Source organism: Colobus angolensis, unplaced genomic scaffold (assembly GCF_000951035.1).
Source record: "Colobus angolensis palliatus isolate OR3802 unplaced genomic scaffold, Cang.pa_1.0 Scaffold137, whole genome shotgun sequence".
Taxonomy (NCBI): Eukaryota; Metazoa; Chordata; class Mammalia; order Primates; family Cercopithecidae; genus Colobus; species Colobus angolensis.
The window spans coordinates 7,867,245-7,883,756 of record NW_012114455.1 but is presented as its reverse complement, the minus strand read 5'-3'; the positions used below and the strand labels follow the sequence as shown (position 1 = coordinate 7,883,756).

At 42.6% G+C, this 16,512-nt stretch overlaps 1 protein-coding gene across 6 annotated transcripts in view; it reads right to left on the bottom strand.

Moving 5' to 3' along the window:
* NTM (neurotrimin) overlaps positions 1–16,512 on the bottom strand; it is a 975,363-nt gene that overhangs the window by 24,034 nt on the left and 934,817 nt on the right. For all 6 annotated transcript variants that reach the window (XM_011934700.1, XM_011934698.1, XM_011934701.1 and 3 more), the window contains 2 exons: positions 3,702–3,836; positions 1,303–1,423 (listed from right to left, as the gene is read on the bottom strand). In XM_011934700.1, coding sequence (XP_011790090.1) covers positions 1,303–1,423; positions 3,702–3,836 — 256 coding nt within the window. The remainder of the gene's footprint in view (positions 1–1,302; positions 1,424–3,701; positions 3,837–16,512) is intronic.

Below are 16,512 nucleotides of genomic sequence, written 5' to 3'. Positions count from 1 at the left end.
TCCATTCTGCTTGATTCTTCTTTCTTGGAAGAAGGGGAAAGCCAGCTTATTTCTTGTTTTTCTTTGTGAGTTTGTTTTTCCTCTTTGTGTCTTAGTTCTTTCATCTGTAAAATGGGCTAGATGAATATAATACACCTCACTAGAAGCCGCCAGAATGTGTCCTTAATTTTTTTTTTTTTTTTTAAGAAAACAAAACACTGCTTTTCATTTGGGAGGATTATGATAAGACACAGTGAATCTTACAACTGACTGACAAGGTTCTAACCAAAATTCAATTTTCGATCTAGAGACCAGAAAGAGCTTTTGGTGTCTGACTGACCTCACAAGGAAAGAAAGCCAAGGCCGGCCGAAGATGCACACACAGTGTGGGCGGCCATTCACTCGCTCCCGGCCTGCGGTTTCTCACGCTGCTCCCCTTCTCAGAATGACCTCTTCAGTGTTTTTCCTTCTCAGCTTCCTGGCCTCCCTCACTCCTTGCTCTTACTCCACCCCACATACACCTCAGGACTCTCTTGCATCCCTACACCACCACCTCTTTTTAAATGAAAATGTTCTGAACACAGGCAGCTCTTGCCCATTTTCCATTGTTCATCCCCCTTAAAGTGGCTCTTTGATAACAGCAATTGCCATGGTGCCTGGCTATACTGAGCTACTGATCCCTGCACTGATATGCCATTTGATAACACCTCAAAATGATCATCTTCAGTGACTCACAACAAATATCCCGACGACGGCCGTGACAATGGGAAGGAAGGGAATAGTCCCTTCTCTTTTCTCCTACAGTAAAAGAACAACTTGGGCACAAAGGGAGGGCTAAATTGGGTCATGGACTCTTACACAACGCTACTGATAGTGCCTGGAACAGGAGGGGAGACCTGCTAGCTGCAGCTAACTTATTAGCCACTCCCAGGGCCCCGTGAGCCTTCCTAACTCCTTCACGCAAGCCTGAGAATGTGGTAAAAATAGCTTCAGGCAGAATACGTTATGTTCTTGGCCTATAAAAAATTCACAGGCCTTCCAATGCTCCTGGTGGCCTTTCCTTTGCGATTTTGCTTTCCTAAAAACAGTTACCTTTCAGATCTGTTGGTTGGCCAGTGATAATTCTGCATGATGACATTAAAAACGCAGCTGAAATCCATTAATGTTAAGAAAAGACTTCTTTGCACATTTGCCCCCTATAGAAAGGAGAAGTTCAGAAGAGGATTTTATAGAGTTCGTTTGCAACCATCTGGAATCAGGACCCTGGAAAAGTTTCTTCTGGAGATGGGGGTGGGGGTGGGAGAGGAAAGAAGGAAGTTTTACCTCTTGTCATCCTTGTACCACTGGAATTCTGCTGACGGGACTGCTGAGGCTTCACACTGCAGGGTCCCCTTTTGTCCCACGGGGACACCAGTACCCTTGGCTTCTGAAATGTATGGTGGATCTGCAGAAAGAAGATGTCTCACAGCTTTTTTTTTTTTTTTGAGATGGAGTCTCGCACTTGTAGCCCAGGCTGGAATGCGAGTGGCATGATCTTGGCTCACTGCAGTTTCCGTCTCCTGGGTTCAAGCGATTCTCCTGCACCAGCTTCCCAAGTAGTTGGGATTACAGGTGCATGGCACCATGCCCGGCTAATTTTTGTATTTTTAGTAGAGATGGGGTTTCACGGTATTGGCCAGGCTGGTCTCCAGCTCCTGACTTCAGGTGATCTGCTCGCCTTGGCCTCCAAAAGTGCTGGGATTACAGGGCACTGCACCTGACCTACAGCATTTTAAAATGAAGAAGGCTGCTTCCTTTGTTGATTTTGTTTCTCATTCTCTATCCCGGCTCTGCTTACTTAGACAGTAAAATTGCTACACAAATTGTACCAGAGAATAAAAATATTTTTGATGCTGCTCTAAGAAAAAGCTGGGTCTTCCTTTCATGTGTTGCTTTTGTTCTCCTCTGTACGGAGTTGAAATGACCATGTACTCAAGCATTTTTTCTGTTTAAACTTTTTAACTTTCACAGGATGATGCCAGCCCATCCACCCTACACTCCAAGGGTTGGCAGTCAGCTCCTTTAATCAGCCTTCTAGAATTTCTGCACACCAGGTTCTTGCCAAAAGTATATAACCTCGAACTATTCAATTCCCATCAAAAGCTCAGTTGCAAGAAATAATATTCAAGGAGAATTGCCTGAAGGATATACACATGAGTCATTCTTGGTATTCTAAAACAGATCCCTGAATCAAGTCAGAGCAGGCGACCACACTAGGCCTACACACTTGGTCTGCATTCATCTGAAGTCTTTCCTGAACTACCCTTCACATTCTAGCAGTTTATATTACAGGGCATTATGAAAAACAGCCACAATACACTGCTATTCTATTTAATGCAGAAATATTGTACATGATGTTGCTGACGCTCTCTCAAAGTGCTCTATTTGTGCAGACCCTGAAGAGAATTTTCTCTAGGGTCTCAATACCAGGGAAAGCAGCGTTTCTCCCAAGCAACTAATTTGCTTTTATCTTATGGACAACATAAATTTTAAAGCAGGTGATGTTTCTCTCTTTGCTTTAGCAAGGCTAAGCCAAATTCTGCACCTGCGCCGAGCGATCCTGTGGTAATGTTTCATGTGCTGAGGTTTTCCGAGCTTTCACTCACTTTCCTAAGCATATTTTTTCTTCGCTTCTGTTTCTTTATGTTTTAAGTTCATCTTTATAAACTGTAAATCCTCTTAAGTCCCTTTGTAAAAACTTGTGATGTGATTTTTAAAATGACAGCATTTTTATACCTATTGCCTTGCTTCTTAAACTGCTTTATATTGACTGGGTTCACATTGTAACACAAACCTAAATCTTAAAGACTGGATATTCTCCTAGCTAAAGTATCCTTCTTTTAACTCCACCCCACCCAAGTTTTGAAGGGAAAAGTCATCTCATTTGCCGATTTAGTTACTGAGTTCTATTTCTTCCTAAGTCTTCCTGGAATGTGCACAGCAGAGAAAACTTCCAGAATGTTGTAGGGAGCTAAGTCAAGGTACATAATGAGGAACCCAGAGGGAAAAGAGTGAAAGGAGGTAGGAAATTCAAGTAGGATTGATGTCAGAGAGAATCTGGAAGGCTGAGAAAGGAAATGAGGGGTCCACACAGGGCATTTCAAACTTTTTGGATTCTGTATCTTTGTTAGTAACAAGCAAATTTATTGTTACATCCTCTAAGATCTGTATCATAGCTATTTGTATGTATACCATGCACATCTGTAAGTGTAAAATAATGAGACACAATAGATGAACCATAAATGGAAGCTCTAAACTTCCTTCATACACTCCAGCACATCGTTTCTTGTCCCATTATGGAGATGTCTGGTCTAGATAGTGAGAGGCTCCAGCACAACTGTATTGTGTGAGTAAATTATGGGAAAATTTGGGATTTGAAGACTTGTTTAAAAAATTATGAGTTGAATGCCATTTAATGATCTCCCAGCCAAGCAAGTCAAGTTTGGCATTATATTCAGTTACTTTCAGCTACTTTTTCTTTTAATGTGACACCGTGACACCTTGAGGTGTCAAAAACTAGAGTCAGAAATGGTTGCTCCTGAAAGCAGAATATGGAAAGTGGTGCTGCATTCTTCCCTCCCTAAGTCAGTAGCTGGCTGTGCCAATGCGCTCTGGGTGGTGGTGGCTGTGACAACAGACCAGCCTCATACACGTGCAGGGTGGGTGGTGGCGAGAACACTTACAGTTCACCGTGACCTTTACTCTCCGTACCACGGGCGCGGCCACGTCGTTGGAGGCACTGCACTCGTAGTCCCCTGACTGCTCCCGGGTGATGCCCTGAATTTCCAAGTATTCGTCTTCACTCACAAAGCCAACCGCTGTGGAAAAACCAGTAACGTGTGGTGAAATACAAGGAAAAAAAGACCAAATATATTAGCTTAGAAAACAAAGTATAAAATGGTTATGTCTGCAGATAATTTGCCACTTGTAAGTTCAGATTTTGAGGAATTTTGAGGATTATCCCTCCTCCATCTCTTCTACACCTCTGCACCACCAACTTTTCCTTGGTTCCCCAGTGGAACAGCTGAAATGTTTGTGTTCCTAAGTGAACTAAGCACAGTGCCTGGAGAATTACTGGTCCCGATAAGTGATTAATAATTTTGACATTTACATTGCCTGTATCTTACCAAGCAGTCGTGCTCTGGGATCTAAGTTAGGCACCTTAACTCTTTGTGATCTCAAGGTATCACTTAGACTGAGCCTTGAATATAAAGTTTATGACTACATCCTCGAGCATAAATTAATTAAAAATGCCACACCAGCAGCTACACACACACACACACACCACACACACACACACACGTACCACAAAGGCAGCAAAAACACTAACATAATAAATTTAACTTTCTGTTTTTTGACTCAGACAATTAATTGGATAGGCAGAAATCAACGTGCTCAACTTTGATCTGCTAGAGCTCCTAGGTACAAGATTCTAAAGACAGATCAGCACTGGGACTCCGCGCTTGATGCCTAACTGTAAGCATATCAGAAATTCATCAGGTGACACGGCTGCAAATCCACTCAGTCCCCTCATCATCACAGGACTCATTGTCTTTAGTGAAAAATTATGAGTAATAATAACAACCCTTCACACATCAGACTCTGTGCCTGACGTCTGGCCATGATCACTCAGTTATTGAAAGACCAAGATATTTAAGGCTAGAGGAGATTTCAAAGTTCTCTCCCAGAGGCACCCGAGCCTTAGCTTCTTTGCCAAAAGACAATGAAAAACAAAAGTTAGAGCTTACATCCCAAGTTATCCTCCCTTATCTCTCAAATGAGGGTAATTAGGATGACAGCATCCTAAACCTGGATACCTTTAAAAGGAAAAGAGGTGCTAGTAATTAATGATTATTACCAGACAACAGGCATAAGTTAAGACTGTCCCTAGCAATTGAGAAGTATTTTCCCAAACATAATATACATGCAATCCTAATACCTCACAGGGTCACAGGGCTATTTAGACTAACACACGAACATGCCTATGTATGTACACACTCACACACAGACACATACGAAAGCACTCTGAAACTCTCGTGTGCTGCCCACCTGTTGGTTTAGTTATTAATCCTATAATCTGGCTGGAGGTACAGCTTCAGGGGGTGTAGAACTGTATTAACATGAGTGGCCCAAGAAAGGGAAAAAGCAACATTTCTCTCCAGGTCATAAAACCCTTCTGTAATGCCACATGTTTCTGCTGGCCCAGAGCACGAAAACAGTAGCTGTCAAAAACCAATACAACAAGGGATGATGTGTGTGGTATGTAAGGGATGATTGTATGTGTTCCATGACAGTGTGGAAGTCACTGTGTTGTCAAGATAACCACAATAACAGTAACAACAGCAACAACAGCAAGACCATGGTCTTGTGAAGAAGGGCCACTGCCTTGTTCCATTCGATCAGCGCTCTTTGGCCATGACAAGTCTGTACCACTGCCCAGCAGCAGGCCCACCTGGGGCCGCACTTCGCACATCTTCATGCCATATGCAAACTACACTACGTATGTACAGAAGGTTTCTTGCCTCTGATACACAGAGAAGAGGAAAAGAACAGCCTCTGTCCATTACAACAAACAAGAAAGAGATATTAAATTCATAAGACAAAGAAGGAACCTGTTCACAAGTAGAAAATATGGCCAAAAAGACCAGGATATGAAGACGACAAACAACATTAACCCCAACAGACTCATAGTTGCTACCAGTAAGACACTTCTAATGGTCTCAGTAGCCTTTATTAATATCGTTTGATACGCATCTTTAGGGGAAAGGTACTAACCTTGATTTGAGGATGGATAGAATTGAGAAGAGCTTTAAAGGAATAATCTGTAATTCCTCTTGTGTTGTCCTTGTTTATTTGCTACCAACCATGGGCTTACATTTGTCAGAGCTTTCCCTGCCAGAATGCTATAATTACTGTGCCAAGCAGCTCAGAGACCAGTGTCACACTTAATATTCCCATTAATTTTAAATGGTAGTCCTTGGTACATATGTGTGGCAATTGGTGTCATATTTTAATTAGGCTTGCCCTACACCATCTGAAATTAATAATAGTTCGAATTACCAGTGTAATTTATAAATTAACAGTGCCGCAGCATTAGGAAATAAATTAGCTCTGGACAGCTGTTTCTGGATTGAGCTCCAGGGTCGGAGCAGGGACTGGTAGGACCTCAGGTCTCCTGGGAAGCTGTGTATTACATCACCAAAGCAGGGAAACAAACAAAAAGACACAAGCTCTCTGGATCTCTTGTGCTCTCCAGCTAAAGTTCATGCATCTGTTTCACTTCCATAATTCAAATGTGCTCTTTTGTGGCCACAGCTAGATTTGCAGGGGCCAACCTGTCATATGGACACCCAAATGGAAAGGCCTGCTTGGGGCATGACAGACCTGGACTGAAATGCAGGTACACATATATTAAGGCAGTCAAAATAGAGAACTCCTCAGTTTTCTGTGGGGACACGGGTGCCACATTAATTCATGTGTAGTTTTGTATATTGATGTCAGGTGATCTTGTGTAGGAAAGGACGTTGGATGGCTCAAGTTTTGGGGAAGGCATACGGTCTCTACTGATCCAAGTTTCTAATTCCAGAGGAAGGAGATTTTTCCTCAAGTCATCCTGCAAGAACAGTGAGGCTTAATCCTACCTTCCTACGTTCCCTGGACCAAATGTGCAATCACAGAGAAACCACAATGACTTCATCGCTCACCAGTTATTACATGTACACTTTTCGATTAAGTTGGGTAAGGCATGTAAAAAGTGACTTGTACATAGTAATATGCTTCATAAATGTAAGCTTTCATTGTCATTATGCTCACTTTTCTCCTCACCCTGTTTCTCTGCTAGAGGCATATATGGCAAAACCAGAGAGAAAGTTGGTCAGTGTATACATAACAAAATAAATTTTGAACCAGCCGAAATCAGGTTCTTAAAGGAGATGCCTCAAACAAACAAACCTCCAAAAACACTAAACTGAAATCTGAGTTTCTAGAGTTAATAAGTCAAGGAAAATTTTTGTTTAAAAGCATTTGTGCTGTGGCTGTGAAGTGATCGGTGCTTTATCACCAGTGTGAGGAACTTACAAAGCATATTGGGTACAAAGAAATCAAGCAAGCATAGTTTTTAAAGTACTAAAGGATATTCTTGGTTAAGAGACATCAGTGGGGAAGAGGCAAACCACTTGATAAAACCCTATGAAAAGAAACTCTTCATGGTCAACAGCTTCTCATTATAAGTCTGCTTTTTCTTTCTGTAAAGAAAATGCATCCTCGGGTGGAAATCACACACTCCTCTTCCTGAAATATCCTCTTCATCATGGTCCACTTCTTCAGACACTAGAAATGGCTCCTTATTTTTCTGTCACATCAAACACAAACTCTACTGCCCTATTATCAAAGCCCTCCACAAAGTAGCCCTGATCTATTCACTCAAGTTCATCTCGCATGAGTACTATGAAGAAGGCAACTGATCATCATCCTAAGAGGCAAACGTTTGGGATCAGAAAAAGCCAATTCATTACCCTCTAGTTTCATGATGGGGTAGGTCTCCTAACTCCCCTGTACCCCAGCGTCTTCATCTGCACAATCAGAATAATGTTACCTACTTCTAGGGTTGCTGTGAAAGACAACACGTGGAGTGCAGTGGGGACCCTGAGAGGCCCAGGAGAAGTCCTCTGTAGAACTTAGTCTGAACAACTGGTATACCACACCACCACTGCCACTGTCGCAGCTCTCCTGCCAGGCCATGCTAGTTCTCATCCTGGACCAACATGATTTGTTCTTCACAGATTTTTTTTTTTTTTTGTCACCTAGAAAGCTGTGCCCTCTTGGTCTATCTAAGCAAATACCACCTTTCTTTCAAATGTTAACTCTTCCTTGCAAATACCCTATTATGCATTCAATTACGTCCTCCCAAAAAAGATATGTTGAGGTCCTACCATCAGTACCTCAGAGTGTGACTATATTTGGAAATAGGTCTTGACGAAGGTAATTAAGTTAAAATGAGGTATTACCGTAGGCTCTAATCTAATATGACTGGTGTCCTTATAAAAAGGGATTCAGGCAGACACGCACAGCGAAAGGGTAGTGTGAAGACACACAGGGTGAAGATGACCATGTGATTGGAGTGATGCTTCTAAGAGCCAAGGAATGCCAGGAATTGCCAGTGCATACCAGAAGCCAGGAGAGGTGAGGGAGGGTTCTCCCCTGTCACTGTCAGAGAGAGCATGGACCAACCAATCACTTGATTTTGACTTCTAGCCTCCAGCACTGCAGAGTTTTCTTGTTCTAAACCACCCAGTTTTTTGTGCCTTGTCACAGCAGCCATGGGACACTAATACATTCCCTTGTGTCTCCTAACTCTTGGTGCCTCTGGCTGTTCTGCACTATTGTTGCACATTCAGTTCATCTAGCCTTTAAAATCATAAGATAATTAAAGAGCTTAAAGGGACATTAATGGTTATATAATTCCATAGTTGCTCTGCTAGTATATAGTCTGTCTGCAGTAGATTTCACTAGAGTCGTTGCTTAAAATATAGAACTTTAGGTCCCACTCATACCCACTAAACCAGAATCTCCTGGGATGAGGTGTTTTCATAATCTTCCTAGGAAATTCTCATGCATAGGCCAGTTTGGGAACTAGTGATTTCACTCAAGCCTCGTATTTTTCTTGTGGGAAACTGAAGCTTAGAGGGGTCTGTGGGCACATATCTGGTCAGTGACAGAGCACACCAGGTCTCCTGATGTCCAATCCACTGCTCCTGCAACTGTAATAAAGTTTCTGAGTAGCTGTCTTGTGCTGCACACAGGGGGCTTATTTTTCCAATGCGATTGAAGGCCTTTGACAGCAGGAACCAGGTCTTGGATACCTCTGGCTCTCAAGGCAGTTAGGAAACCAGTTTGCATAATTTTAAAGTCTGTCAACTTCTTATTGACTAACTTCTGGCTGACAGACCCAGAACAACACTTTGAATTCAATGAAAAAAAGTCAGAGACCCCTTGTTGCTCACCTAACCCTCCTGTGGCTTCATTCCCAAAACAACACCATTTACAGTCATTGTTCTTTCCTGACTTTAGCAATTGTATTTCCTGACTTTAGGAAATATCATCACTATGAGTGTTCTAACAGAAAAGATTTTCTTTAAATATGTGATTTTAAAAAGATTTGTCGAGTGTTTAGTATAATTTATATTTAGTTTTGGGGCCAATAATTTCTTCAGGAGAAGGCATCCTTAATTTAAAAGTGTAGATCAATGAAGAAGTATGATTTATCTAACAGGAATTTGTTTTACAGCCAATTTTTTGGAAATACAGCTATTTCATTAAATGAAATATGTTTCAGTAAGTGGACTATGACAACCAAAGCAGGGAAATGAAGCAAGCTGGATACGTGATCACACCTGCCCCCAAACCCCACAGGGGTTTGGTGTTGTCCAAAGTGCTGACCTCAGCATTTACAACTAATCGAAGGATGGAGACTGTCTTGTGTGCAAAACATCCCTTTGGAAAAGAAAATCTCACATTTGTGACTTCATAGATTGAGGATTAAAAATCTTTATAACTGACAATAAGAATACCCACAGTGATCATTTTTATCATACCCAAGAATAAGCTTGTCAGGAGTACAGCTGTAGCTAGTGGAGAGGAGAAGACACAGCTGCCTCCTTGCTTCATATTTTCATGGCATATATACCAGCTGAGACAAAATCATTGGACATCAGAAACTGAAAAAGATACAGAACATAGAATCCCAGAATTGGAGAGTTGGAAGGAATCGTTTTTAAAATTTAGCCCCTATCCCATGACTAGCAGTGACATTCCAGTCCTGCACCAGCTCTGCAGCCACTGCTCTCTCCACCATCTCAGGTTGCATCAGGTGTTCCTGTTAAACCCAAGCTGGCCTCAAGGACAGTGGTGTTCCCCTAGTGCCATTATGATGGCTGGTGAACATTCAAGGTTTTCTGTTTTGACTGCACGAAGGCATGGTTTTGCTCAGACGCTGGGACGTAAGACAGACAGAGGTGAGACTCCTCTTCCTCAATGCCAACACGGGCAAGCCTCAGGAACTGATTTTGAGGTCTGATGAAGAACGTGGGCTTGGCCAGACAGGAAAGAAGCTCTTTTCATGAAAGACTTTAGCGGTTTGACTGTGTCCCTACCCAAATCTCATCTTGAATTGTAGTTACCACAATCCCCACATGTCATGGGAGGGACCAGGTGGAGATAACTGAATCATGGGGGTGGTTTCCCTCATCCCATTCTCATGATAGTGAGTCAGTTCTCACAAGATCTGATGGTTTCATAAGGAGCTTCCCACTTCGCGGGACACTCATGCTTCTTCCTGCCGCCATGTGAAGAAGGCAGTGTTGGTTTCCCCTTCTGCCCTGATTGCAAGTTTCCTGAGGCCTCCCCAGCCCTGAGGAACTGTGAGTCAATTAAATCTCTTTTCTTTATAAATTATCCAGTCTTGGGTATGTCCTTACAGCAGTGTGAGAACAGAGGTGTATGGTGCCACTGTGAGTTCTAGTGTCAAGGCCTGCTGATGAATTCGGGAAGGCCTCTTTCACACCAGGTGCCCTGAGGACTCAGTGCAGTCCTGGGAGCTGGAGTGCACAGACCAATATGGCTTAAAAACAGCCCCACTCCAACTGGCAGCAGAGGCCATGTGAGGGACTGACAAAGGGGGTGGCACAAGAAGACTTGTATTTAAGCATGTAACAGGGACTCCAAGAAATACCAGAGCCAGTTCTGAGGTAAAGTGAGGGTTCCAGGCAGGCAGGTGGGTGCTGAGAGGCACAGTAATATGGAATTAATGCAATCCTGTGCTGCTAAGCTAGACAAGGCTGGGGACATGTGAGCTACCCACATAACCCAAGCAGCAATATCCGCTGCAACAGGGTGAAACTATCAGTGTTTAAAAGTGTTTCCACAATATGACATTCATGTCGAATGATCTACATAGGATAGCTTCTGCGGGCCTGATACTAGGCTGGAGCAGTGGTTGAAGAGTTGATAGCAGCTGTAAGCACCACTTCCCATGGCTGTACTGTTGGGCAGTGATGAGCTCTAGCATTTCTGCACTTGAGCCCTATAGACTGTACTAGCTGACAGTTCAGTTCTCTGCACTTCAGATTCCTCTTCCGTAAAATGGGTAACATAAGGTTACCTTATACTATTATTGTGAGCATGAAATGACTACATATGGGTAAAGTACTTAGCATATAGGAAGCTCACAGGAGATGGTAGCTATCATGACCTTTATTTTTAGTGAAACCCTAATTAGGCTTTAGCACATTTTAATACACATGATCCTTGATACAAGAACATCTCAACTCAGAAATGAAATAATAATCAGACCTCTTCTTTGCCAGGAGGAACTTAATAATAATAAATCTTACAAAGGATTCACCACAGATCCTTTAACTAGAAAACTCTACTCTCTTCACTTAAAACAGGATGTGATTGATAAGAAATATAATTTCTCATGATTGTTTCTTTTTAAAAAGCACGTAGAGCTGCACAGCCCAGGTAAGAACTGCTGAGAGCTTAAAAAATGTCTCTGGTTTCAGAACTAAAAATAAAAGGATATAAATATATTTTATATCTACATATATATATGTAATATACATACATATATATTACACATAGTTCCTTGACATTTCCTTTGGATGCAGGTAGCATGGCTGGCAGAAAAGAGAATCTGATTATCTTGCCAAAAATGGGCAAATTTAAAAGATGTGTTTCATAGGAAAAGTTCTGAAGGGCTCAAACCTACTTTTGCCTGTTGTAATGCTGCAGTACAGGCCTCACACAGTTGATATCAAACATAGAGCCCATCTCTGGGAAATGGGATAGCTGAATTGTTCTAAATAGGTGGCTCCTATCATATAAGAGAAAGCATTCTTAAATAGGCCCAAGCTGACTGCTTGTGAGCTGTGCATAAGTCGTAGAGTATGCATATGGCAACATCCCCGTGACATTGCCTCTTTGTCAGCTCAGATTCCTATTTACTTCACCTGAACTTCTTTTATGCCCGAGAAACTTGTCTCCTGCTTTCTCAGGATACCCTTTCTGTTGGATACACAGAAACTGCTTCTTCCTGAGCTCCTCCACCTTGCCATACCTTCTTTTGCACCATGTCCCATTCCCCAAACAACTTCCATGTTCACTATACCCTTTGCATAAGCTAGAAATGCAAATGAATAGTGTTTTTTGTTTTGTTTTGTTTTGTTTTTTTGAGACGGAGTCTCGCTTAGTTGCCCAGGCTGGAGTGCAGTGGCCGGATCTCAGCTCACTGCAAGCTCCGCCTCCCGAGTTTACGCCATTCTCCTGCCTCAGCCTCCCGAGTAGCTGGGACTATAGGCGCCTGCCACCACGCCCAGATAATCTTTTTTGTATTTTCAGTAGAGACGGGGTTTCACAGTGTTAGCCAGGATGGTCTTGATCTCCTGACCTCCTGATCCATCCTTCTTGGCCTCCCAAAGTGCTGGGATTACAGGCGTGAGCCACTGCGCCTGGCCGTGAATATTTTTTTAAATTAATGTATTAACCAGATTCTATCATAAAGTAATAAATATAGATTCAATAAAAATATTATACAAACTGGTGCCAAGTATAAATTGTATGTGTGTGTGTGGACACACATATAAGGGTGTATTTATATCAACAAAACATTTATCATAGATCCTGACACATATTAAGACCTCATTTGATAGTTGGAACTGAATATATGTATATGGTTGAATATGTAAGGCTACACATATATCAATTGTAATATTTTATAGATATGTAGAACAGAAAAAAATCCCTTAATTTTTTTGATAGGGAAATCTTCTGGGAATAATAATTAGCTTCATATTAAAGAGAAGCTGCAACTTAAAGTCTAATTATAAGAAAGCAAACCCGGCCAGCCGCGGTGGCTCAAGCCTGTAATCCCAGCACTTTGGGAGGCCGAGACGGGTGGATCACGAGGTCAGGAGATCGAGACCATCCTGAGCTACACGGTGAAACCCCGTCTCTACCAAAAAATACAAAAACTAGCCGGGCGAGATGGCGGGTGCCTGTAGTCCCAGCTACTCGGGAGGCTGAGGCAGGAGAATGGTGTAAACCCGGGAGGCGGAGCTTGCAGTGAGCCGAGATCGCGCCACTGCACTCCAGCCTGGGCGACAGAGCGAGACTCCGTCTCAAAAAAAAAAAAAAAAGCAAACCCTTTGTACTCTACAGAGCCAGGCCCTGTGCATTTCTGAGACCGATCCCTTCCCGTAACAACATGACGTGAGTTTTCTTTGCAGATGTGATTTCAGAAGCCGGGCTGGCCCTGGAGTTGGGTGCTCTTCTGCTGTGAGCCTTCTCAGGGGGCCTGTCAGCTCAATTTTGCATGCAGACCCTCTATTACGCGTAATGATATCAAAGTCAGAAAGCACACAGCTGGGTGTTTGGAGTTTGCAGCTTGATGTCTGGGAACTGTGTATTTGCAGTAGTGCAGCTGATGGCTGCTAAAAAAATAAAAATAAAAAAAAAATCAGCTTTTGATTTGTAAACTCAGCCAATTTGATCTGAAAGACATTGATAGGGGATAAATATAGCACTCCGCAGTGTCATATTGCCTCAGTATCTCGGCTGCTTGCTTTCTCTTTTTCTAAATCACTGGAGATATAAGCCAATAATGAGTGCTGATAACTTTGAAGGAGTTAATTGCTTTCAATTCCTCGCCCAGATTAATTTAAAGGAATTGTATTGACTTAAGAGGCTCCTAAAGGGTTAAGGTTCTCCTGACACCATCGTGCTCAGGATCAGATAAGAAGTCACCTTCACTACCTGGATTCCAACAGCCTTGGGAAGTAGGGCAGCCTAGGATTTAGCCATCAATACATTTTCTAGAGCAGGGGTTCTTAATCTGAGAATTGTGGAACTGTAACCCCAGGGGTTTTGAACACTGGGAAATAATATTATGCATACGTGTATTGGTGTGTGTTTTCCCTAAGAAGAGATTCTACAGCTCTCTGAAAAGGATGTAAAAGGAGCCCAGGACATACATGGCTTGGTATCTCCCTTGCTATGATCCTCTGTATCATCCTCTAGTGATGGTGCAGAACCAAATCCATGTTAACTCACATGTCTGCCAAGAAAAAGCCATCAAAAATGTAGCTGATAGTAGGGAAAAGAACATCACTCCACAGGGATGCAGAGCCTTATGTATGTTTCGTTAAATATTTTGTGGAGGATGGGAAGTGAAATAACTTATAAATAATCCTTTTGAAGAATAGATATATCGATCTGGGGAGTTCTTTTTTCACTAAATGGGGGAAGGTCTTTCCCCATCAAAGCGTTAAGTTGAAATGCACGGAGGATGCAAGGCTCTCCCGCTTCCTGTAGAGGCCCACGGCCACTGGCTGATGAACTAGAGGCTTCTTGCACATGGAAGGAGGAGGAAGGCCAGGCTTTCCCTTCGCAAGCAGCATCCTCAGAGGCAGAGGAAAACGCAGGCCTTCCTGAAGATTCCCATTTATTAGTGATGGTATCAAGTAAAACCTCAATGACAAGGGGACCCCTTGGGGACAGAGGGAGTAGAAAACCTGGCGTGGGGTCAAATCTCTAGTTAAGAAAATCTAATGAATACATTCAGATCCGATTCTGGGAGAAAACTACAAGGTGCCAGGAATACTAGAGTGGAGCGTGCCGCCTGTGTATTTTCAGTTGGCATGGAGAGGACAGACACCAGCCCATGTGCAGAAGGGAATAACTTGGGAAACCATGCAACAATTCTATAGAAGGGCAGGAAGCCTATTGGAGTAGGATCCTTTGGGCCTCAAGAGAAAGGGAGACATGACTGAAAACCCTTGTATTTGTAAGATTTAATTAAAGCCTTTGTGGAAAAAAACGAACCTTTATAAACAGTTCCCAAAGTCTATTCTGCACCATAGCTACTTCCTACCAAATCTCCTGCTGGAAACATGTGCACGGGCCCTGTCCAGTTATTTGTGAATGCTCGCCCCTCTCTTCTTAGCACTCCACTGCCAGGTGGAATTCTCACCTACATGAAATCTGTAAAAAGACAGTGTGTGGAAAGGAAAAGAAGAGCTGATTTACTCTTTCACTGGGCACACTACTACTGTGCCTTTCTACTTGACGTAAAATCTAAACATAGGCACGCACACCTGGGTCCTGGATAGAATGCAATGCATTAAAAGAAGCAAACAAACATAGAACTCCTGAATCCTCAGTATGGCGATGTCTCTTAGGAACTGGTAGCCTTGAGTAAATACTGGGCTTCAGTTCCCTCCTTAGTAAAATGTGGCTGTTTATTTATTACTGAAACACTCATATATGCGGTCTGAAAATTATAGGAGAGAAGTTGTGCAAATACATGGAAGAAGAATCAACACATGGGAAACAATTTTTAAAATGTTAGAAGGAACAAACTAGAGGAAGAGTTCTGGACACTCAAATCCTAAATAACAGCACCATATAAGGCCTACTCCCCTACTACTTGTCCCCCCTCCCCAGATAAACCTATCCTTTTAAATGCCATCTCCACATTGTAGATGGCCAGCTGTACTCACGATCTTCACATCTGCATGACCGTCCCTGGAGGACCTGCTGAGTTCCAGACCCATAACTGCCCACGGAATGCCTCCTCTGTACGCTTCCCAGACACTGCAGGACGAATTCACCACCTTGCCCTTACATCTGCTCTCACTCCCGTGTCTCACCTTTCGTGGCAGTACTGCCCAATCCTCATTCTCGTAAGATAAAAGACAGTTACTTACATGGGTTGCTCTCTTTCCCTTATTCCTCACTTTCAATCAACAAACCCTGCTGTTTCCACTCACTTTACAGCTTCCAAATCCATTCTCTTCTTTTCCTCATCATTGTTACTGTCTTAATTCAGGCCCTCATTATCTACTCTGGATTATTACAATATCCTCTTTATGAGGCTCCATGCCTCCCATTTATTCTTTTCTTTATTGCCAAAATAATTGTCAAAAATAAGAGTCAGTCCCACCTCTGCTTAAATCCTTCCACTGTTCTGCATTGCTCCGTGGCATGGAATGTGAAGGTTCCCTTGAGCTGGCTGTTGCCTACCTCTCCAGTTCTTTATTACATCTCACTTCCCCCTACACCCACTGGTCACACCAGTGAAGTTCCTAAAACAGGAGGCATTGTACTGATCTGTGCCTGTATGTCTTCTCTTTTGTCCACCTTCAAATGTCTATGCAGCCTTCAAAACTATCCCAGCTATCACTGCTCCGGGAATGCTTTTGTCATATTCAAACTTCCGGACCTCCTCCCCACAGAGTTTATTATTGTTTATTTGTTTCTCTAGCATTGCTAATCACACCGTATTGTTATTATTTATATATGTTTACCCCACTGGACTCTAATTTCTAAGAGAGCAGAGACTCTTTTATGCACCTCTATATCTCCAATGTCTACAGCAGGTTTAGCACGCAGAAGGGGCCACATGATCATGTGGGCAAAGGCTGAATGAATAAACTAGCT